The sequence below is a fragment of the Giraffa tippelskirchi genome, chromosome 9, assembly GCF_054371585.1.
Source record: "Giraffa tippelskirchi isolate mGirTip1 chromosome 9, T2T-mGirTip1v1.2.pri, whole genome shotgun sequence".
Lineage (NCBI taxonomy): Eukaryota > Metazoa > Chordata > Mammalia > Artiodactyla > Giraffidae > Giraffa > Giraffa tippelskirchi.
In genome coordinates, this window is record NC_137283.1 from 127,568,598 (window position 1) to 127,593,372 (window position 24,775).

Genomic DNA, 24,775 nt, shown 5'->3' on the forward strand with positions numbered 1-24,775 from the left:
GAGATACAAAAGGCAAGGAGAAAAGGAAAGATAAACCCATCTGAATAGAGTTCCAAAGAATAGCAAGGAGGGATAAGAAAGCCTTCCTAAGTGATCAATGCAAAGAAATAGAGGAAAACAATAGAATGGGAAAGACTAGAGATCTCTTCAAAAAAACACTAAGGGAACTTTTCATGCAAAGATGAGCACAATAAAGGACAGGAATGGATGGACCTAACAGAAGCAGGAGATATTAAGAGGTGGCAAGAATACACAGAAGAACTATGCAAAAGAGATCTTAATGACCCAGATAACCATGATGGTGTGATCACTCACCTAGAGCCAGACATCCTGGAGTGCGAAGTCAAGTGGCCCTTAGGAAGCATCACTACAAAGCTAGTGGAGGTGATGGAATTCCAACTGAGGTATGTCAAATCCTAAAAGATGATGCTGTTAAAGTGCTTCACTCAATATGCCAGCAAATTTGGAAAACGCAGCAGTGGCCACAGGACTAGAAAAGGTCAGTTTTCATTCTAATCCCAAGAAAGGCAATGCCAAAGTATGTTCAAACCACTGCACAATGGCACACATTTCCCACGCCAACAAAGTAATGCTCAAAATTCTCCAAGCTAGGCTTCAACAGTATATGAATCAAGAACTTCCAGATGTTCAAGGTGGATTTAGTAAAGGCAGAAGAACCAAAGATCAAATTGCAACCATCTGCTGGATCACAGAAAAAACAAGAGAATTCCAGAAAAACATCTACTTCTTTTTTATTGACTACGCTAAAGCCTTTGACGGTGGATCACAACAAACTGTGGCAAATTCTTCAAGGAATGGGAATACCAGACCACCTGACCTGCCTCCAGACAAACCTGTATGCAGGTGAAGAAGCAACAGTTAGAATCAGACGTGGAACAATGGACAGCTTCCAAATTGGGAAAGGAGTACGTCAAGGTTGTATACTGTCATCCTGCTTTCTTAATTTATAGGCAGAGTACATCATGCAAAATGCCGGGCTAGATGAAGCACAAGCTGGAATCAAGATTGCCAGGAGAAACATCAATAACCTCAGATATGCAGATGACACTACCCTTATGGCAGAAAGCGAAGAGGTACTAAAGAGCATCTTGGTGAAAGTGAAAGAGGAGAGTGAAAAGCTGGTTTAAAACTCAACATTCAGAAAACTAAGACCATGGCATCCGGTCCCATCACTTCACAGCAAATAGATAGGGAAATGGTGGAAACAGTGAGAGATTTTTTCTTCTTCCAAAATCACTGCAGATGGTGACTGCGGCCATGAAATTAAAAGACACTTGCTTCTTGGAAGAAAAGCTATGCCAAACCTAGACAGCATACTAAAAAGCAGAGACATTACTTTGCCGACAAAGGTTCATATAGTCAAAGCTATGGTTTTTCCAGTAGTCATGTACAGATGTGAGAGTTGGACCCTAAAGAAGGCTGAGTGCCAAACAATTGATGCTTTTGAACTGTGGAGTTGGAAAAGTCTCTTCAGAGTCCCTTGGACTACAAGGAGATCAAACCAGTCAATCCTAAGGGCAATCAGTCCTGAATATTCATTGGAAGGACTGATGCTGAAGCTCCAACAGTTTGGCTACCTGATGCAAAGAGCTGACTTATTAGAAAAGACCCTGATGCGGGGAAAGAGTGAGGGCAGGAGGAGAAGGGGAGGACAGAGAATGAGATGGCTGGATGGCATCACCTACTCAATGGACAAGAGTTTGAGCAAGCTCCGGGAGATGGTGAAGGATAGGGAAGCCTGGCATGCTGCAGTCCATGGGGTCACAAAGAGTTGGACACAGCTGAGCGACTGAACAACAGCAGCCATCAATCAGGTCGTCCCTCTTGACTGTGTTTCCCCCACTCTACCTCCAACTGCTATAACCTGGCAGGAGAGAAACTAAACACCCAACAGTACAAGCCAGCCATCACTAGGCCTCAGTTTGTCATCAGTAAATGGAAGGGGTTTAAAATTAAAACTGCACTGAAAAACTGGTCCACAGCATTACAACAACCATTCGCTGGAGTTTTGTTGCTCAAGAGTGGTCCTGGGATTGGCAATATGGGCCTCAGCTGGAAGCTTGTTAGAAATGAGCAAGCTTAAATAACCAGCAAATATGTCTGGCCCCACCCTAGACTTATTAATAAAAATCTGTGTTTACTAAGATCCCTGGAGATTATTTCTAGGTACATTAAAGTTTGAGAAGTACTGCCCTGAATATCAGGAATAATATTTAGGTAATGAACAGTGTTAGAGGCAGTATTAAATAACAGAATTAATTTCTTATCTGAGAGCTCACTAATATAAATACCTTGAATAAATAATAAATTGGAAATACAATGAAGAGTATGTTTGGAATCCAAATAAATGCAACTTTCCTTTCAAAAGGAATGAAGAAAATTTGCTAATATTCCAAAGAATTTTTTCCAACATCCTGCACTCCAGATATTTAATTAAAATGAGATATTTGGAGAGGGTGTGGAGAAAAGGGAACCCTCTTACACTGTTGGTGGGAATGCAAACTAGTACAGCCACTATGGAGAACAGTGTGGCGATTCCTCAAGAAACTGGAAATAGAACTGTCATATGATCCAGCAATCCCACTGCTGGGCATACACACTGAGGAAACCACACTTGAAAAAGACACGTGTACCCCAATGTTCATCGCAGCACTGTTTATAATAGCCAGGACATGGAAGCAGCCTAGATGCCCATCAGCAGATGAATGGATAAGGAAGCTGTGGTACATATACATAATGGAATATTACTCAGCCATCAAAAAGAACACATTTGAATCAGTTCTAATGAGGTGGATGAAACTGGAGTCTATTATACAGAGTGAAGTAAGCCAGAAAGAAAAACACCAATACAGTATACTAACACACATATATGGTATTTAGTCAATCGGTAAAGATAACCCTGTATGCGAGACATCAAAAGAGACACAGATAAACAGAACAGTATTACGGACTCTATGGGAGAGGGCAAGGGCGGGATGATACAGGAGAATGGCATTGAAGCATGTAAATTATCATATGTGAAACGAATCGCCAGTCCAGGTTCAATGCATGATGAAGGGTGCTCGGGGGTGGTGCACCTGGATGACCCAGAGGGATGGGATGGGGAGGGAGGTGGAAGGGGGATTCTGGAAGGGGAAAACATGTACACCCATGGTGGATTCATGTCAGTGTATGGCAAAACAAATACAACATTGTAAAATTAAAAAAAAAATAAATAAACATCTATCGAATGTCAAAAAAAAATATGAGATATTAGTGATGGATACTTAAGCACCTGAAATATTTACAATCTTCAGTCTGAAAGTAACATATATATTTCATCCAACCTCCCCCTCCAAACAGTTAATATTAACACAATATTACAATACAAAATTTTTAAAAATAAGCACAGGGAAATAACATTAAGGTCAGAGTAATTTCACTGAAGATATGACTCAAAAAATATAAAAGTCACATTTATCAATATACTGACAGTTTTTTACTGAATTCAAATCTCATATTAAAATAACTAAGGAAGAAAGAGTAATAGTAATACAAATTTATTGCCCCTTCATTTTTCTGACAAAAAGGTGAGGAGGGTACTAACTAACCCTTGGTCAATTTCTTTTAATTTACAGATGTATGTTTAATGTAAGAACACCTAATTGGTTGTAAAAGTATGCAAACTTTGATCAATGTACTTATACAAATGAAAAAGACAAAACAAGTTTAACAGAACAGGTGATTCCCTACTATTCTCAACAACAAAACCACTATTTACAAAATACAAACACACCAATTTGTACCTAGAACAAGAGCAGCAGTTGGAATTTCTCCGAGTTTTATTTGACAGCTCCAGTCTTTAGAATTCTTCTGGAGCCCAGAATGAGATGCTTGCAGAAATTCAATGAGACTGTCAAACAGGTTTTTATTTAATTCCTCCTGTAGTCGCTACAAAGGAAACACAAAATTTCACGAATTATTTTTAGCAGTAATCTGATACATCTTTCCAAGTCTGAGAAAGAAAACTGTCATAATTTGAATTCCAAAGATCACATGTAAAATGATTATTAGATGAAATTAAAAATTTTTTTCCCTTAAATATCCAGTGAATAGTGTTTTGGATTCTTTCCTTTAAAAAAATCTCATTTATTCATTCAACGAGCATTTTCTAATCACCTTACAAATGAAAGAATCTCTTCCCTAAGAAAAGAGAAGAATTGAGCTAGAACACTTACAATTAAATTAAGATACACTGTTCCTATACTGTTGAAGCAATCTATGCGAAAGGTAGGACCATCCAACTTAAGCTGAGCAGGTAATATATTTGAGCCAAAGGACCGAGCAGGTGATGGTGGATGAAAAAAAATGAAGGAATGGGAATCGGCAATGGAGAAGCAAGCAAGGAAGAAAGCACCAATCATCTGGGGAACCAAAGACATAGCTAAGCATAAAGAACATGAGAAGTGGCCAGGAATGAGACTGGACAAAACACTCAAGGGACCAGGCCAAGGAAATAAATATCTAATGTTGAAGCGTTAGGATTTTGTCCTGTGGGGAGAACCATTAAAGGGATTCGGGGCAGAGGTACAATTAAATCAGGGTTAAGAAGGGTTAATCTGGTTAATCTGTGAAGGCCAGATTAGATGGGATCATAGGAGCTGTACTGGTAGTGGGGCTGGAAAACCCCTGTAGCCTGGCATAGGGCTGGATCTGCCCCATGGGATTTGGCCAATGGTGGCATAGAGATAAGTGACAGACCTGAAGGGTTTGACATCAGAGGCAGGGACATCAGTTAAGCGGATACGATGACAATCTATTACGACCACTTAAGATTTTTTAAACTAGAAACCATAAATCTAAATTGCTTCAAGGGTCCCACAGAATACAGGAAGGCACAAAGCCATCAGGCGTAAAGCAATAGAGGGTGGTGGGAAGCAGTAATAAACTGGAAGTACATAACCTTGCCCCCTAAAGACACAAAAGAACAAGAAATACAATCCTGTGTGGTCGAACAAAACAAGTCGCCTCAAGACGCTGGCCCCACATCTACGAATTTGCTATGGTGGAGAAACTTTTCAGAGCTGAAATATTAAGAACATGGTAACTGAAAAAGGGGATGAGAGAATGAAGTAGTTTAGAATTAGCTCGATTTCTTAAATGTGTAACTGAAAGGATAATTTAAAGAGTGCCAGTATTCACACTGAAACATGTATATATACTGCCACATGTAAAATAGATGACCAGTGCAAGTTCAATGCATGAAGCAGGGAACTCAAAGCCAGAGCTCTGGGACAACCCAGAGGGATGGGGTGGGGAGGGAGGTGGGACAGGGGGTTGGGATGGGGGACACATGTACACCCATGGCTGATTCATGTCGATGTATGGCAAAAACCAGCACAATATTGTCAAGTAATTAGCCTCCAATTAAAGTAAATTAATTAAAAAAAAAGAGTGCCACTATTTAAAAGTAGTGAAGATATGAAAAGGGCCTATGCACTAGGAGCCACCACTGTAAACATATGTCCCAATACATGAAGCTAGGCTTAATACTTTAAACAAGGGCCTTGTGGTTTGTTTTCAGTTCAGTTCAGTTGCTCAGTCGTGTCCGACTCTTTGCAACCCCATGAACCGCAGCACGCCAGGCCTCCCTGTCCATCACCAACTCCTGGAGTTTACCCAAACTCATGTCCATTGAGTCGGTGATGCCATCCAACCATCTCATCCTCTGTCGTCCCCTTCTCCTCCTGCCTTCAATCTTTCCCAACATCAGGGTCTTTTCAAATGAGTCAGCTCTTCGCATCAGGTGGCCAAAATATTGGAGTTTCAGCTTCAACATCAGTCCTTCTGATGAATAAATACCCAGGACTGATTTCCTTGGTTTGTTTTAGGATATACATATTATGCTTAACCAAGATTAACTATATGTCATCAATACTCTTATAAATTGGTAGAAAGTAAAATGGGAAGCCAACAAACATGAGATTTATGATATTAAAGAAATGTTAAATTATTTAAAAAAATAAAAGGGATTCACCTCAGTTTCAGATTTCATCTGCTGCCATATTAACTGGTAAGTTTCAAAGCGAAGCTTACTGTCCTCAGATGCATTTTTCCCTTTATTAAAATAGTCCTCTAAAAACACAGAAAGAAGTCAGTCAGTTTCTTTTTTACATGGTAACACTTAGGAAATCTCTGTGCAAAATCACACAGGAAGTGATAGGACTGAATTTTTTAGTAAACATCAGAAATACATATATTTTAGAATAAGTAACATTCAGTATCCTTTATATTTAATTTTATTTATATCTATATTTTTACTATACTAATGGTATTTATAAGTTAAAAAATCTTTTTAATTTTGATTGTATTTCTAACATTTTTTGAAATTTCTAATAGTTTTTATTTAATGGTTTTGGTTTGAGGTATATACATTTAGTATTCATGTATTTTCTCTATTTGCTCTTATTATAAGGTTCCATATATTTCATGTATTTGAACTCTCCTTTATTAAATGATTCTCATTCATTTAATTCTCCTTTACGAAATGATTCTCATTCATTTTTCTGCTACTATTCTTTTTCTATTTTCATTCATTTAATTCTCATTCATGTAACTGCTACTATTCTTATTCTTTGTTCAGCTTAAATAGTATAGCACAGCCTTTTATTTAGTCTGCACTTTACATCCTTTTTGAATGTTTTCCTCCAAATGGTTAGCCATTTATCAACATACTATTTATTGCAATGGTTTTCAAACTCTTTAAACCATGATCCATATTAAGGAACACATTTATATCATAATCCAATACACGTACATCTATGAAAAACAAAAAGTATTAAGAGGAGCTAAAGAAGATAAGCTCCCACTGTTGACAGATTCCTTCTTGTTCCCACTCTAGATGCTTTACTCGGGTGAACATCCCCTACAGTGCTGCTGCCTGGCCCTCCCTCTCTCCCTCTCTGGCTCTGGCCCAGTTGTGTTATAGGATGTGCAGTCATCCACACAATGTTGAGGCGAGGGAGTGGTACCATTCTTCTTTTTTATATATGCCCAAGAGTCTTCAAGCCAAGGGACAGATGGTGAGGAATGCAGAGCATCTTCCTACTTCTTCAGGCAATTTGTTTCAAGAACTAAAGCTAGCGAAAGCAAGTGCTAAAATCTGGATTTGTTTTCCTCATTTCTGCTCCATCTTATAATCAGGGTCAATTCCCCCTAAGAGTTTCATATTAAAACAGTATCTGTTGGCTTTAAATAGCACATATATAACAACAACAACAAAAAACATCTCAGGTACTTCAAAATTCAAACTACACAATTATACATATTAGCTTTACTAATACTAAAAATCTTTAAACAAATCTTAGTAAGTTACAGTTGAAATTCAACACAAAAAGTTCTAAGCAAAAACTTGCCTCATGAGAGACACTATTAAGTAGTGGTTAGACCACAGGCTCTGGAATCAGCTTGATTTCAAATCTCAGCTCTGCCACTTGCTAGCACTATCACTGAGAAAGTTCTTTCTAGTCTAAGTATCCTCATATACTTTAGCAGAGATAACAGTTTAACACTTATTTCATAGTTTGCTGAGAGGATTAAACAAATTAACACGTGTGTGTGCCAGTTGCTCAGTCGTATCCAACTCTCAGCCACCCCACAGACTGTACCCCACCAGGCTCCTCTATTCACAGGATTTCCCTAGCAAGAATACTGGAGTGGGTAGCCATTTCCTTCTCCAGGGGATCTTCCCAACCCAGGGATCAAACCCCAGTCTCCTGCATTGCAGGTGGATTCTTTACAGACTGAGCCACCAGGGAAGCCTAGCTGGTCTCAAACTATAGGATTAACACTTTTAAGGTCTACTTTCTGTGATGATTTAGAAAAATCCAATTTTATGTATTTGAGCTGTTTATTTTCTCACTCAAACAAAAGGATAGTCCAGTTTTTCTTTTTTAATACAAAATTAGTGCATGAGTATACTTAACTGCACATAATTTTCCCACCAGAATGAATCTTCATAGTACTGAATATTGAGTGGAAATACTCGATATGCCTGAGAGGAGTTTTTAAAAAATACAAACACCTGGGTCCCACTCCCAAAGATTCTGATTCAACTGGTCTGGGATAGGGTCTGGGCATCAGTGTTTTTAAGAAACTCCCCAAGTTGAAATATCAATAAGGTTGACAGATTGTACCACTGCCAGCCTGCTGGTTGTGAAACTGTACTACAGGCACGAGATATGCTACCAACAGGGATAACTGAGTGAGAGTTCAAGGGAACTCTCTCCACCTTTTCTTACAACTGCACATGAACCTACAGTTATACTGAAAAAAAAATCAGGTTTGTTTTTTTTTTTAAGTTCCTCAAGTGATTCTAATCTTGGGACTTCCCTGGTGGTCCGCTGGCTAAGACTCCGTGCTCCCAGTGTGGGGGGCCCAGGTTCGATCCCTTGTTCAGGAACTAGATCCCATATGCTGCAATTAAGAATTCGAATGTGGCAAATGAAGATCCTGTGTGCCACAACTAAGACCCAGAACTGCTAAATAAATAGGTAAAAATAACTAATTATAATCTGCAGCCCCAATTGAGAACCAGTGCAATAAACATTTTCTGACTGATAACAACATCTTAATTTGTTTAAAGTAGTCAAGTCTTCTAACTTGACCACTAAACAGATATTTGGATATAAATAGAAGAAGACAGTATTTTTTTAATAATTTAATTTTATTGAAGTATAACTTACAAATAATAAAATATGCCCCTTTAACAGTTTGGTATGTCCTCACCAAGGTGTGTACTTTTACATAACCAACCTATCTAGAGAACATACCCATCACTCAAAAAAATCTCTTTTACATTTTTGCAGTCAATTCTCCCTACCTCATTCCAAGACATCACTGGGATTTTTAAGACAATCTCTTTTGAAGAACGGTAACCCTTTGAAGGAAATTTCAATTTGTCTTTTGAAGGTACATTTGGATCCTCTTTTAGATTAGAGCCTAGGGCAGTGCCCTTACCACTTTGTCCTATGCCTTGAACCTAACTGCTATATCAACATGGTAAGTAAAGCAAGCTTAGGCAAGAGAATTACTAATTCATTAAGAGTTAGGTTAGTTCAGACTTGAGGGAGGAAAACTAACAAATCTCATATTAAGACATTTTACCTATTGGCACAGAGATCTTTCTCTTCTTGAAGTTTGGCTTAAACACAAAGCAACCCTACAAAAAAGACGGAGAAAAAACAGCATAAAGTCAAAGCAGCCAAGGAGTAGACAAATCTGATTAACATAGTATTTTATGAATAAACAGATTTTTTTAAGGCATTTCTTTAAAGTGCTAAGAAATCATCTTTCTTCAATTTGAATTATAGAAGGAAAATTCTTAAACAACAAGGGAATTAAACACTTCTTTCTCCTCCCTCCCATGGGAAGCTCTTCTTTGATTTTACTCTTTGGGACCTAATCTAAGAGACAAAGAAAATAAAAACTGATGAAATTTAAACCCATTAAAGCTCCATTTTTATAAAACCTAGTGAGAAAAGAACATTAATACGAAAATCAAGATGATAAAAAATACTGATACCTCCCCATCTCTAAAGAAATATTCATTATTTAATTAAATTCCAAGTATCTAGAACCTTGGCAGGACACAGACAATTTTGGCTACTGATTCACCTTACATACCTTTCTTCATCTGATAAAATCCTTATTCATTTATCCATTAAACTTTGACTCAAATTCACCTGCTTTGGGAACCCTTCCCCAATTTCTCTAATCAGAAGAATTATTCCTTCTCCTAATATCTCACAGTACTTGCATATCTTGATTTTGCTTTGTTTTAAATTATTTTCACTATGTAAGATAGCTATTTATGGATGTCTCCCCAGTTAGTAACTGCTTTCAGAGCACAGACTGCATTTAACTCATAACTGTCTCCCCAGTGTTTAGGATAGTGTTAACATACACATTAGGCAATCAGTATACAAAATGGATGAATGCTTGTCAAATAATTTTTTTGGTAATTTCCTAGCTACACTGAGTTTCGTATTATTTGACTAGTGATACACAGGCCCCAAGCTGCTGGTCCTATGTTTGTTCTACAATCCTAAAGCTGTATCATAGATAGCTTCTTCAAGATTTCCATTTCTATGGAAAATGAAAGAAATATACCTAGGAAAAGTCATCTCAGGATAGATCCAAGGACTGTGGGAGTAATACCATTATTCACATTGAACTACTGATCAGGAAATGGTGTTGGAGATGGAAGAAGACGGGAGGAAAGCCAACAAGCCAGAAAACAAGACAAGGAAAGAGAAGTTTAGTTTAAAGTAAAAAAGGAAGATGACAGTTCCATAAACCAATGAAATAGTCCTTAAAGATTCTCATTTACATAACATGTCCTTCATAATTATGTCAATACAAGCATCTATTATGTCATAAATGCTTTCCTGGAAAAAAAAAAACATAAACCTCTCACAATCCTGCAAGATATACAAAAATAAGAAAAGCTTAAGCAACAAAAAGGATTAGGGGACAGACCACTCAAAACCTATGGAACCAACAGGAAGGAAATTAAAAAAATTTATGTATACATATAGCTGATTCATTTGTTGTACAAGGACAGGACTTAGCAACTGAACAACAACAGAAATTAACACATCGTAAACTAACTAACATTGTAAAACAACTATACTCCCAATAAAACTTTTTTAAAACCTATGAACTTGATAACCAGGGCAAAATACAAACAGCATCAACCCTAAAAAAAAAAATACTAGCAGTGACAGCTCTTCTCGCATTTGCACCTAGCATCACAGTCGCTCAAACTTCAATAAGCTTAAATCCTATGGTTTGTAGTTTTTCCCAAATATGTAGTCTTGCCAAGTACTGAGTCTCATAATTTTATTCTAATGTAGTTTTAATCAAAACTAAAAATTAAATGCATGGTATATCCTTCATTAATTTACTGTTTGAACGGGAGCAAAGTCTTTGCAACTATATCTGCATTCACAGGTTTATCACATAGCTTAAGTTTCAGGAGCTGCCAGTTGTATTCCTACTATTACTAAGCGGCACTTACTGTCTAAAGAGGCTCTAAAAGAATTTTCGGTAATGACGAAAACATCTGCGTCTATTTTTTTTTTACCACTTGTATCTCGGTACCTAACAGCGTTTGGAGCACAATAAACATGAGAAAAAAGAGGGCAGACTAGGGCACATCCTCCCGGGATACGAACTCCACAAAACAGAACTTAAACCCTCCTACGAGGCAAAACACTAAGGCATTTCGGCGTTTTTCGCTCCCCAAGCAAAGTTGGCCTCCACCAGACGCGGAGCAAAGATGCCCCAGCTCCTCCCGCCGCTCCTTCCCTTCGAGCCAGTACAACTGGACAATGTAACCTCTGCTTCATCCCTCCTTCACAAGAAAATGAGGCAGCTATGGAGTCCTAGTGGGCGCCCGCCCCCACATACCTTGGACACCGAAGACGTGGCCATGGCTCCAGCAACCCCTGGAACTCCTGATGCACTCGGGATTTCCCGCGCTCCCTCGCGGCAGCGGGGCAGAGGTTAGTAACGGGCCACGCTGCTGCTTGATTGGCTGGCAGCACGCTTCGGGGCGGGCTTCCGGCGCGCGGAGGCGGGGCGTGCAGAGAAGGGAGGAGCGAATTTCTGGACCTTCCAGCTGGAACCGGCTTCGTGGAGTCAGAGAGACATGGCGTGCGGTTTCCGCAGGTCCATCGCCAGTCAGGTACGGGCCCGGGAACTGGCATATGGTGGACCCTTGAGCCACGAAGCTCTTTCACCGCTGCGAGCCAGCCCCCAGTCACCGGGAGGCCGCGCGGGTCCTGCTGATACCCTGTTTGTTTTTCCCGCCTGCTTTCGGCTTTCAGGAGGTGCTGGAGCGGCCGAGGCAAACCCGGTCGAGGTTTGAGCCTGCGGCCCAGATCAGTTTTCAGGGTGAACAGTAAACCTCCCCTCACTGCTTACTGCCCCGTAGCTCAGCGTGCTTTACTTGGATAGAAAGTCAGTGGGCCATACCTAGACCCTCTAGAAGTTAAGTGTTCCGGTCTCTTAGTGTAGTTGATGATGGATCTGAATTTCCATTTCAAAAGAGCTAACTTAAGAACTAGTCATTTCTCTTGCAGTCATTTTGGCTGCCCGTCCTAGCGTTATTTTTGGTAACCCCAAATATAACATGAGACGCTGTTTTTCTTGATTCTGAGACATAGTGTTCCTGGAAAACAGTTTGCCTCTTGACGGGTGTTGGGGCAGAAGACGCAGCCAAACCAAAGATGAGGAGAAGGAAGGATTTATTACTTGCCTCCAAGTACGGAGAAGTGGGGGTTGCCAAGGGTTACCTTTCCCAGAGCAGTATCTTCTCAGGTGGCAAAATTGGGGAGGTTTTAAGCAAAGGGTATTGTGCATTTTCATGAAGGGGCTTGAGCAGGTGAATTCTATATCAAATTGAGTCAGTGGTTGAGAGTATAAGGTTTAGTTGAAATCATCAGGATCAGAAAGGATCGACATCTTCATTCCTTAGGTTCTGACCAGTCCGAGTTCTTAGCTAGCAGGTAGTTACTTCCTTCACCTGGGTGGACGCCTCGTTCCAGTAGAGGAATTCGAAGTAGATTGTTGTGTGTATCCCCTGAGGGGTAATTAGGATTCTGCCTTCTCCCTGCCTGATTGTTTGACTGCTTTTCCTTTTTCTTCTGTATTCCCTCACTTTCCTGATTTATAACTGTTTGAATCTGCCTGTTTGGAACTCAGGGAAGATCTAGGGGGCTGAAGGGAACTAGAAAGTTTTTTATACCCGAGAGAGACTCGCAGGGTCCTGGTTGGTTTCAGTCCCTTACTTTGATGCTCCTCCTCAGTCTTGAGGGGATCAGGTGTTAGACAAGAAAGGGAATAACAATCCAATCCAATCCATTAACAATCCAATCTCATTTTGGATTGAGAGATTAATCATGAACTTGGCAGAGGAACTTGGTTTTAGAGGGGAATCAGTTTCAGTATTTAAACAGCTCTGTAATAAGGATGGGAATAAAACACTGGAACGTTAGACTTCATCAAAAATGTTTTTTTTTTTACTCTTCCAAAAAAGTAAAATCATGCTAATGAATGCAAAGAAATAATAAAATCATGTTAACATGGACGGTAAACTATGTCCAGGGTAGGTAGCTTTGCACCTCAGTGTCCAAGCTTTTGTGTGTTTGTGCGAGTTGGTTTTCATTCAAAGCCCTGAGGTCAAGATAGTGCCATGACTAGAAACGTTTTGTGTTTAGTTTTGCAAAGGCTATATCCTTCCTTGTAGAGAAAGCAAGTTGGGGAAACAGGAATTAATATGTATTGAGTGTATTTCTGCTAATTACTTCACAGTCACATTTAAACCTTGGGACACCCCTACCATAGAGAGGTATTAACCTTGTGATACAGTTGAGCAAATTGAGATCCAGAGAGATTAAGTAACCTACCCACATCTCCTGGTCAATAAATTGAAGAGTTGGTTCATGAACAGAGATCTAACTTCGAAATCAGCTCCATCCTATACACTATGCTATTTAGTTTGTGAAGGTGAGGAGCACAATCTGATCATTAAGCAGAATGTAGTAGAGTTGTGTGACAATATAAACTAAGACTAAGCAAACATATATTTCCCCAAACAAGATAATTGAGAGATAATCTAAAACAAGGATAAAAATAAAAATATGTGTAATACATGCCTCTATGAATGGGGTTCCTTACCTAATTTAGGAATGAAGTAATGTGTCACATGAAAGAGCACATTGATGCAGCAAATTTTGATTAATGAGTAGTTTTTTTTTAAATCACCCTTACCTATTGATATTTTTCACTTTTGTTTAAAAGTGAAACCATACAGTATTTGCCTTTCTCTGTGTGACATACCACATAGTGTAATATCCTTTAGATCCATCCATGTCATCGCAAATGGGAAGACTCCTTTTTTTTTTCTTTTTATGGCTGGATAATAGTCCATGGTATACATACACCACATCCTCTTTACCTATGCGTTTATTGATGGACACTAACATCACTTCCATATCTTGGCTATAGTAAATAATGCTATAATGAACATAAGAGTGCATATATCTTTTTGAATTAGTGTTTTTATTTTCTTTGGATATATACCTAGAAGTGAAATTCATAGATTGTGTGGCAGTTCTAGTTTTAATTTTTTGAGAAATCTCCATACTAGTTTCCATAATGGCTTCACCAGTTTACATTCCCAACATCAGTGCACAAGGGTTCCCTTTCTCCACATCCTCACTAACACTTGTTATTTGTTGTCTTTTGATAATAGCCATTCTGCCAGATGTGAATTGACATCCATTGTGGTTTTGATCTGCATGTGCCTGATGATTAGTTATGTTGAGCATCTTTTCATGTGCCTATTGGCCATCTGTATATCTTGGAAAAACATCTGTTCGAGTCCTCTGCCCATTTTTTAATTGGGTGTTTTGTTTTTTTTTTTTAGTTGTATGAATTCTTTATATGTTTTGGATGCTCACCCTTTGCCTGGTGTATCATTTGCAATTATCTTCTCCCATTCAGTAGGTGACCTTTTTTGTTTTGCTATGCAAAAGTTATTTAGTTTGGTGCAGGCTCACTCACTTATTTTTTGCTCCTTTCAAAGTACTGCTTCTGCCATAGGTCTTAGACTGTATAAGATTTTGTGTGTACTCTTTAAGAGTGGAGTCTGTTTCCTGCAAATCTCTGGCTCTCCTGAAAGTAAGCCCCTCCAGCATTCAAAGCCAAATGGTCTGAGAACTTATTTTTCTGGTGCAAGACCAGATGTGGGGCTCAGATCTCACTCCTTTGGAAGAACCTCTGGTCTTGTAATTTTCCTCCCATTTGTTGTCCTTTTGGGAGTTTGGGTCTTGATTATACTATTCTCCACCTCTCCTACCCACGTAGTTGTGGTTCCTTCTTTATATCTTTAATTGTAAGAAGACATTTTCTTGTAGTCTTCAGGTCTTTCTCATCAATAGTTGGTCTGTAAATAGTTGTAATTTTGCTATACCCATGGGAGAAGGCGAGTTCAGGGTCTTCCTAACCAGTCATCTTGGCCACTCCTGCTAACTGGTTCATGGTCTCATCTTTCCATCTTCAACACTAGGGACCAAGCTGAGATCTTTTTATGTTGCCATTTCTCTGGTTCTCAGAGTCTAAAGTTTTCTAAGCACCTAAAGTTTCTAAGCGCCTCAGACCCAAAGATGAAGGTGAATGGAATATGGATTCTTTCCTGGCATGGCTCCAGAGTAACTTGAGAAACAGTTGTATAAACAGGTTGCTGCAGTGCAGTCTGTAACCGCTGTATCAAAACCATGTGTGACATGCTAAGGGAATATGAAGAAGACAGCTTCTTAGTGTCAGAGAAGGCTTTGTGGAAAAGGTGCTGTTGAAGAGAGGTTGGGTAGAAGTTTACTAAGTGAGGAGAGTGAGAGCTTGGTGGCGATAGGATTTTTCATGAAGAGCATGCCCACAGACACATGAGCGAGCGTGGCATGCGCATGAAACCACAATATTTGGGTATAACTGATTCTTTAGCGTATACTTCTGATGCTTACTTCAGCAAGTTCTTTTGATTCTGTTTTCAAAATAATATCTTGAATTCATCCGCTCTTTTCCCATTGCTGCTGTTCCTTCTTTCCCCCACCCCAAGCTAAACTACCATTGTCAGTGCATCAGCTACTTACAGCAGCATTCTTATGGGTCTTTCTGTCTCCATTCTTGCCCTCTCTCCAATCCATTCTCTTTAGAGCAACAAAAGTGACTTCTAGAGCATAAATCAGATCACTTATCTGTTTAAAATTACACAAACTCACTGTCAGAACCTTAACATCTTTCTTTCCAACAGTAATTCATGCCACTCTAGCCCTTCTTTCTGTAGGATCGTAACCACACTGTAATTTTCTTGTTTTCCAACCTAGTAAGTTCTTCCATTGCCATCACATTTGGATTGCCTAGATTATTCTCTGTGCCTTGAGCAAATGCACTTTGTACTATGACTTCCTGTACTAGATAGAAGTTGCACAGAACAATAGTTTGTAATCTGTGTGCATTCTTTTCTATTCTGTACTGCTTCATTTTTCCCCAGAAATGCTGATTGGAACTCACTGAATTTATTCCCAACTGACAACCTGTAGTTTGATAAATACGTCCTCCATTTATTCTGTATCTCAGTCCCTTGTTTGCTTCTGTCATAACACTTATAAGAGTTAATTATTTTGTCATGTTTTACTTGTTTTGGTGTATGTTATAAGCGTCACAAAGACAGAGAGAGCATGTTTTCTTCAATGTTCTTTCCCCAGATCAGCAAAGTGCCTGAAATATACCTGTTGGGATGTAATATAAACTTTTCAGCTACTCCAAATGAGTTCATAATTTTAAAACTGTGAGATGACATGGTAAAAGTGCAAAGAATTCAAACTCCAGTCCTTTCATTAATGTAACAGATTTACTCTTGGCAGCTTTTAATTAATCTGTCAGCTATCAGATGATGGTATTGATTTCTAGTTTATTGCAAGGATTGATGATGATGATATGGAATACCTTACTTGTACCACGCAGCATTTCACTGAACTTTACAGGGCTATTGATAAGCTTTAGTGATGTAATATTAACACAGAGGGGTTAGTGTTGAAAACTATGAAGAGTTGGTGATTTTACCTTACAGGTTAGTCAGCCACAGTTCATGGACGGTGGCAGAAAATGTAAGAGCCCTGGGAGAAAGAAAAGGATTCTATTATTTCATTATTTCCAGCAAAAGTAGTAGCCAGAGTATCATCATTTTCTTGTGTGGATTCCCCAAGCTCCAACTCTTCCCAGAGGGCCCTGTGCAGAGGGTCAGATGATGTGTGTTATATAGGAGAGGACCCTGAGACTTTTGTAATGACAGCAGGAATGTTCCCCTTTATTCTGATGTGCAACACTGTTTTCGTCTCACAAAGCTGTTTGTTATACAAACATCCTTGAAAAGATAGTCCAGGACAAAGAGCAGTTTGGGTTTTGCATAAGACTTGCAGAAACGTAAGAGTCCCATAGAGATTTGTCTCCCAACCCTCAGCACAGTGGTATGCAGATGAAGTGTTCAATACTTGATATTAGAATCTCATTTAATCATCTCATTCATCTTGTGCTCTTGGCAGCATTATCTCCACTTCATAGAGGAGGACACTGAGACTCAAGAAGATGGAGAGAATAAAGTCACAGAGCTACAAAACTGTGGAGTTCACTGACTAACCAACCCAACTGACTCAAAACACAAATTGTTTGGATTCTGTAGAATGACCTTGGTAAAATGTTCAGCACTCTCTCTGGCTCAGAAACATAATGACACAGTATAGATTTGTTTCCCTTTCTCACTTGCTTTTTCTTTAGGTTTTGATGTTGAGGATAAATTAAGCTAGTTCATTTTAATTCCTTTTAATTTTGAAGCAAATTTCAAACTTACAGAAAAGTTGTAAGAGTAGTAGAGAGAACTCCATATACCCTTTATCCAGATTCACCAATAAATGTGTTACACATTTGCTTCATCATTATCTTTATATCTGTATGATCTGTTTTGCCGAATCATTTGAGAGTAGGTTTCATAAATTATACTCCTGAACCTCCTAATACCCAATTGTTTACTTCTAAGAACAAGGCTTACCTTAGATAACCACAGTTCAGTTACTAGATTCATATCACACTGATAGATTTTTTCTAAAATTTAATTTACAATCCATTCCAGTTTTGTTGATGTTTTTCAACAACCTTTTTTTTCAGTATAGGCTCACTGCATTTCATTGTTATGTGACTGTTAGATTTTAAAGACCTTAAATTCCCCTCCTCATTAATTTATTATCTATTGAATATATAAATTGATAGAGGAGATACACTGGTAACAGTGAATAGAAGACACAGCTCCCTGACTGCTGAGGAGTTGTGTTGTCAGATCTCATGTGTGACCTCAAGGAGCCGTTAAACCTGTCCAGTTGTTGTCATCTAGTCCTAAGCTGGAGTATCTTCCCAACATAAATTTTGCAGTTTAGGACTGGTAATTCAGGAAGATACTCTCACACATTCAGGTGAACCACAGCAACTGACTGTATTACCTAAGTGTGTACTTTGCTTCCAACCTATTCTCACAGGCTAACCAGCATTCAGTTCAGCTTCAAACCACAAGTTCTGTAAGAGCCATGCTAAATTTCTTCCATTATAAATAACTGCAGGTAACTTACTGTCAAATCGTTTGGGAAGTTCTTTTTTGATTTAGGTCATACCTTTGACTATGCCAAAGCCTTTGACTGTGTGAATCACAACAAACTGTGGAAAATTCTTCAAGAGATGGGAATACCAGACCACCTGACCTGCCTCCTGAAAAACCTGTATGCAGATCAGGAAGCAACAGTTAGAACTGGACACTGGACACTGGACACAGAACAACGGACTGGGAGTACGTTAAGGCTGTATATTGTCACCCTGCTTCTTTAACTTATATGCAGAGTACATCATGAGAAACGCTGGGCTGGACAAAGGACAAACTGGAATCAAGATTGCTGGGAGAAATATCAATAACCTCAGATATGCAGATGACACCACCCTTATGGCAGAAAGCGAAGAAGAATGAAAGAGCCTCTTGATGAAAGTGAAAGAGGAGAGTGAAAAAGTTGGATTAAAGCTCAACATTCAGAAAACTAAGATCATGGCATTGGGTCCCATCATTTCATGGCAAATAGATAGGGAAGCAATGGAAACAGTGACAGACTTTATTTTGGGGGGCTCCAAAATCACTGCAGATGGTGACTGCAGCCATGAAATTAAAAGACGCTTGGTCCTTGGAAGAAAAGTTATGACCAACCTAGACAGCATATTAAAAAGCAGAGACATCAGTTTGCCAACAAAGGTCTGTCTAGTCAAGGCTATGGTTTTTCCAGTAGTCATGTATAGATGTGAGAGTTGGACTATAAAGAAAGCTGAGTGCCGAAGAATTGATACTTTTGAACTGTGCTGTTGGAGGAGACTCTTGAGAGTCCCTTGGACTGCAAGGAGATCCAACCAGTCCATCCTAAAGGAAATCAGTCCTGAATATTCATTGGAAGGACTGATGCTGAAGCTGAAACGTCAGTACTTTGGCCACCTGATGCGAAGAGCTGACTCATTTGAAAAGACCCTGATGCTGGGAAAGATTAAAGGCAGGAGGAGAAGGGGATGACAGAGGATCAGATGGTTGGATGGCATCACTGACTCAATGGATATGAGTTCAAGTAAACCCCAGGAATTGTTGATGGACAGGGAGTCCTGGTGTGCTGCAGTCTATGGGGTCGCAAAGAGTTGGACACGACCGAGGGACTGGACTGAACTGAAGTTTCAGTTGATACCTTGTTTGCTGAGTATTTGAGTCTTTGAACTAGTTCAGACCTGAAGAAAATCTGCACATGTGGGAATACTGGCTCTTGCTGGCAAACATACACTTGGGATCTGCTTATATTAGAGACAGAAATGAGGAATAACCAAGGATAATTGATAGTTTAAGTAATTCAGAATCTGGAAAAGTGATCATCTTTCAAGAATTTTGAAACTCATTGCCTTGTAGACTGTTACCTGGATAAAAATATAGAACTAATTTTCATAAGGTATCAGTTCTGCCACCTATATGTTTGGTTGCTAAAGCATAAGGATCTTTTTTTCATCAGCTAAGTTAGGATGTTTTGTATGGTTATTGGAGATTTTGATCTTGAACCTGGCAAGTTAAACTCCTAACTGAATTTCAAGTCTGTGTAGACGAGCCGCACTGATAGTATATTTTTTTGACTCTGTGTTCAGTTCCTGGCTACCAAACGTGGAACTTATGTGTGCCTGTGTGTAAGGGAAACAAATTGTTGAGAACTGCCCTCAAGCTGATTAATTATTGTCTTTTTCACGCCAGGTATCCTGGGAGCCAGGTTCTGTTACATTAGAATCTTTGACTTAAGGTTGCCAAATCCAAGGCTTACAATTGTACCTGGCACATTGTAAGCATCCAGTAGGTGTTAGTCATTATTGTGTTATACATGAGAATCTCTGGTGATAGGCCCCCAAACCAGATCTGGCATATGTGAATTTTCACTTTGATTCTCCCTTTTAAGACATGGTGCTGCTTTCAACCTCAGGTTTCCTCTTTGCTCAGTTATAAGTTATTTAGTTTGTTTTTTAAGGACTGTGCCTAACGTTTTGTGGATTTTATTCCTCTGTCTTCAGGTTTAAATTTTTGAGCCTTAGTCTTCTTTTAGTGTTTTATTTTCAACTGAATAAACTTCTGACATATTCTTTAAAAAATTTTTCTTGCACTATTATGAGGCCTCAAGTGGATAGCTATCAAGATGCTCTTGTTGTATCTGTGGTAGCCCCAGATATAACCCAGGAGAAACACCTTTACCTAAAGGGAAAAAAAGAGAAATCTGTAGCCAAGGAAACTCTTAGGTCACTTTCTCATCAGAGAAAACACTAAGTTCAATCTCAGAGACAGTTGAAGAAAGTCCTATTATTTCCAGAATAATTCGGAACCTATGAGACTGTAAATAAATGAAAAACCATGCTCTCCAATATTTGATAGTGGTTCTTAACGTTTTCTTATTTTTTTGTGTGTGCCCCATCTGTTTGAATTATACTCCTCGGATTAATTAAAAACCCTCCTTCATTTGGGCACTGATTGTTAACATGGGAGGCAGCTGGTATCTCCCTATGCAGTCTGTCTCTACCTTTGTCTACTTGAGACGAGAATCACCTGAGAAGCATTAAAAACAATACCTAAGCCCAGGTCCCTTGGGCTGTGATGAGGCAGGGGCCTTGAAGTTCTAAACCTTATCAGATGATTCTGATATTCACTCAGGCTTGATAGCAGCTAGCTGAGGACAACCACCAGCAGAAAGGTATAGTACAGTCGTCCCCATGCTTTACCTCACATTAGAATCAATCCCAAGAACTTTTTAACATCTGTTGCTCAGGTCACACCCTGTATTAATTAGAATATTTGCATGTGGGACCCAGACATCAGTGTTTTCTAAAGATCCCCGGGTCATTCCCATGGGCAGCAAAATGTGGGAATCCCTGGTATAGTGATTAAGAACAGAAGATACAGGTTTAAATCCAGCTTCTCTGATAAGTAGGTAAGTTCACTGTACTTCATTTGTAAAATGGAAAATTATTCAGCTACCTTAGAGAGTTGTCATTAAGATTCAACGAATTAATATAAATAGAGTGCCCAGGATTGTGTTTTATATATTGTATAAATGCAGTATTCATTAGTCATTATTATCTTAGAGTTTTGAGGATGTGGTATTTTGAACCACCTTTCCACGCCACTACCCCCAGAGGCTGGTGTTGGGGACCTAATTATTATCCACTAGCCTAGGTGAAAACTTTAGCACCTGTTTGGTCAGGTCATTCAAGATGGCTGTTCCCTTGCTCTCTGTATATTCTCTGCTGACCAGGCCCTGCTTCACTCGCATGACTATCCAATCCTCTTAATTAATAGTGCTTAATCAGTAACTGCCTACTTTCTTGCCCCCTCCCTCAGCTGCTGGTTTTTCTGGTAACTGGTGAGCCAACCTGACGTCAGTTCCACCTAGAAATGGTAGCCTCCTTCTTCCTCAAGTAGCAAAAATGGCTGCTGTGTCTTGTCTGCTCTACAGGGTGGGATGTTTTCCAGGTCCTGGGCTTCAGACATGTAAGCTTTTTCTATCTGATAAATCATTAGTGTCTGTCACTCTCTCCTCGTTCCTTTCTTTGGTCTTCAGGCTGGCATCAACAAGGCTTTCAGGCCTGCAGGGTGCGGTGCAACAACCCTACATGAAGTTAGGTAACCAGGAAACTGTGTATCTGAATCATACTGCTTAATTTTCAATAGGAATTCCTTAACAGTAGATACTTTTGTAAAGTTGTGCATAAAGGAAAAAGCCTTCCTCATTTTTGCAAAAGTAATACCTGCTTATTGTAAAGAATTACAATAAAAAAGGTGCCAAGAATATTTTTTTAAATCTCCCCCATAAGTAGTTATCATCACTAATGTTGACATTTATTTTAGATACATTTCTTTGCAGATATACAGGTGGAAAAAAGGAAGGATAGATAGGCTTTTTATAAAAATTGGGCTGTATTGTAACCAGTTTTTTAAGTTTTACAATGAATAATGTCCGACCGCTAAAAGTATAATAGTATCATGATTCCTCATATATTCGTAACCTAAATGTAGTTTTAGGTAAAAAGTGTTAAACACAGTTTAGCTTGAATTTAACAACAGCAACAAAAGTACATTTCAAAGAATTATTGATATATTTTGTCAATGAGCCCTCTGCAGTGAGATCATGAACAGCATCAAAATTTGGAGCGTTATTTTCTTTTTAATCTCACTGTTTCAGAGACTCATCTCTACAGAGAACAAACTGGTGGTTACCAAAGGGGAGGGGCTGGGGGATCAGACAAAAGAGGTAAAGGGAATTAAGAGGTACAAGCTTCCAGCTGTAAAATAAATAAGTCACCAGACCAATGTACGCATAAGGAATATAGTCAATAATATTGTAGCAACTTTGTGTGGTGATAGATGGTAACTGCACTTATTTTGGCTGTCATTTCATGCATCACTATGTTGTACACCTGAAACTGATATAACATTGGATGTTAATAAATTTCTTAAAATCTTGATGTTTCAGATTTAGGCAGTATATGTGACACTGTTATAGTTGGCGTAACTTTCCTCTACCTTTCCTAATTTGTTTCAGTAACTTTGTCAAAGTTAGTAACACTTTATTAATGACATCTGCATACTTCTATTCTCTTTATTTTTAATTAAATACAATGCTTACCTGGTATATGTCCAATCCTCCTGATATATGGCTTAATTGGCTGCCCTTCTTTATGAGTAGATTTTTCAAGAAGGGCATTATTTTTTTTAACTTTTTTTTAAAAGAAATTATGACTTTTCAGATAGAAAAAATCCTAGACATATCAAAAGGAGGGTTAATCACTGGAAAATTAGCATGTTTAAAAATAATATGAAAATAGTAGATTTAGAAATAATATTAAAAATCTTCATTTTGGAAATAAAGCAATAACACCAGATTGTTTAGTTCTGATTTTGATTTTCCAGAGTCTGATACCACAGATGCAAACACCATACAATAATGTTCTTTTAAATTTTTATGATTTTCATATATTGGCAACTAATTCAATTTAAAAACCAACTGGCAGATGAAACAAGTGTATAATTTTGTAGCTTCTCCAGTAGATGAAACTCGCCCTACATAAATTCTAAATTATTTGCTTTAACCAGAATATGATCTTTGTGAATAGGTAACATGATGATAAAGTAAAATACATTTATTTCATCTCTGGAGTCTTCTTGATTGGGTGCTTTATTTTTGAAATTTAGTGACTTGACCAGGATGTGTCATTTTCTGTATTGCGTTTTCCTGATGTAGTCATTTATTTTGATCTGTAGATTCCATTTGTTTGTCTCGCTTTTTTGCTTTTTAAGACTATCTTTAATCATGGAAAAGAATACTATTAATACCCATGTACCCATCACTGAACCTGAGAAATAAACTATTACAAATAGTTTATTAAAATAAACTTATTAAATTATTAAAATAAATTTATTTATTAATAATAATAATGGATTAATTAAAATTAATTTTTTATTATTATTAAAAAAATAAATTTATTATTTTAATACTATTAAAATCTCCTGGGTACCCATCCCTGGTTGCAAACTCTCTTCACATATGAGGTTTTGTATTTATCATATCTGTGCATGTGACTTACTACCTACGAAAGTACCCCATATAGTATTCTTTTTCAAGTTATTAAATTTTATATAGGCAGTAATCAAACTTTAGTTGCTTCTGCAAGTTGGGGTGTTTTTTTTTTTGTTTGTTTGCTTCAAATATTAAAAGAGATTTCTCCATAATGGTGCGCAGAGATCGAGTTCTTTCATTTTACTGGTGAGTGGTGTGCCATGGCAGTAATATACCACGATTTAGATTTAGTTCTTTATTTCAGGGATGCTTTCCCTTTTATTGACAATTATGCCCTGTCACCTAGGTCACACGTGATTCTAGCTGTCACAGCTGTGAACACTTTCACATGTGCTTCCATTTACTTAACATGACGCACTTCATCCTGTGGAAAAGCCTGCTACCAACACAGACTCACCTCAGGTGGAGTGGAGTTAACACAATCAAGGACCTCCCACTCAATCACTGAGGGATGGAGGCTCCTGCTCCCTACTTTTGGATAGACACTTTTGGTATACATTGTATACAGAAGTAAGATAGAAATTAAGCCCCTATTCCCTGTATCAGTGACCTTGATAGCACTATCTTCAGTTCAGTCACTCAGTCATGTCCAACTCTTTGCAATCCCGTGAACCGCAGCATGCCAGGCCTCCCTGTCCATCACCAACTCCTGGAGTCTACCCAAACCCATGTCCACTGATGCCATCCAACCATCTCATCCTCTGTCGTCCCCTTCTCCTCCTGCCCTCAATCTTTCCCAGCATCAGGGTCTTTTCAAATGAGTCAGCTCTTCGCATCAGGTGGCCAAAGTATTGGAGTTTCAGCATCAGCATCAGTCCTTCCAATGAATATTCAGGACTGATTTCCTTTAGGATGGACTGGTTGGATCTCCTTGCAGTCCAAGGGACTCTCAAGAGTCTTCTCCAACACCACAGTTCAAAAGCATCAATTCTTCTGCGCTCAGCTTTCCTTATAGTCCAACTCTCACATCCATACACGAC

General features: G+C 38.7%; 2 protein-coding genes across 16 annotated transcripts in view; one reads left to right on the top strand and one right to left on the bottom strand.

Annotated features, from left to right (window-relative positions):
- The window catches only part of ORC3 (origin recognition complex subunit 3), a 68,383-nt gene extending 56,853 nt beyond the window's left edge, over positions 1-11,530 (bottom strand). For 10 of the 14 annotated variants that reach the window (XM_081528588.1, XM_081528587.1, XM_081528586.1 and 7 more), the window contains exons 1-4: positions 11,473-11,530; positions 9,166-9,220; positions 6,038-6,135; positions 3,807-3,951 (exon numbers count right to left, since the gene is read on the bottom strand). In XM_081528588.1, coding sequence (XP_081384714.1) covers positions 3,807-3,951; positions 6,038-6,135; positions 9,166-9,220; positions 11,473-11,496 — 322 coding nt within the window. In that variant the 5' untranslated portion in view covers positions 11,497-11,530. Of the gene's footprint in view, positions 1-3,806; positions 3,952-6,037; positions 6,136-9,165; positions 9,221-10,170; positions 10,405-11,472 lie in introns of those variants that run through there. The other 4 variants (XM_081528595.1, XM_081528593.1, XM_081528596.1 and 1 more) reach the window with 3 other exon arrangements.
- Positions 11,531-11,649: 119 nt separating this feature from the next.
- The window catches only part of RARS2 (arginyl-tRNA synthetase 2, mitochondrial), a 75,267-nt gene continuing 62,141 nt past the window's right edge, over positions 11,650-24,775 (top strand). For both annotated transcript variants that reach the window (XR_014064973.1, XM_081528598.1), the window contains exon 1: positions 11,650-11,749. Coding sequence is in view for 1 of the 2 variants with exons in the window: in XM_081528598.1 (XP_081384724.1) it covers positions 11,714-11,749 (36 nt within the window). In the remaining variant the exon portion in view is untranslated. The remainder of the gene's footprint in view (positions 11,750-24,775) is intronic.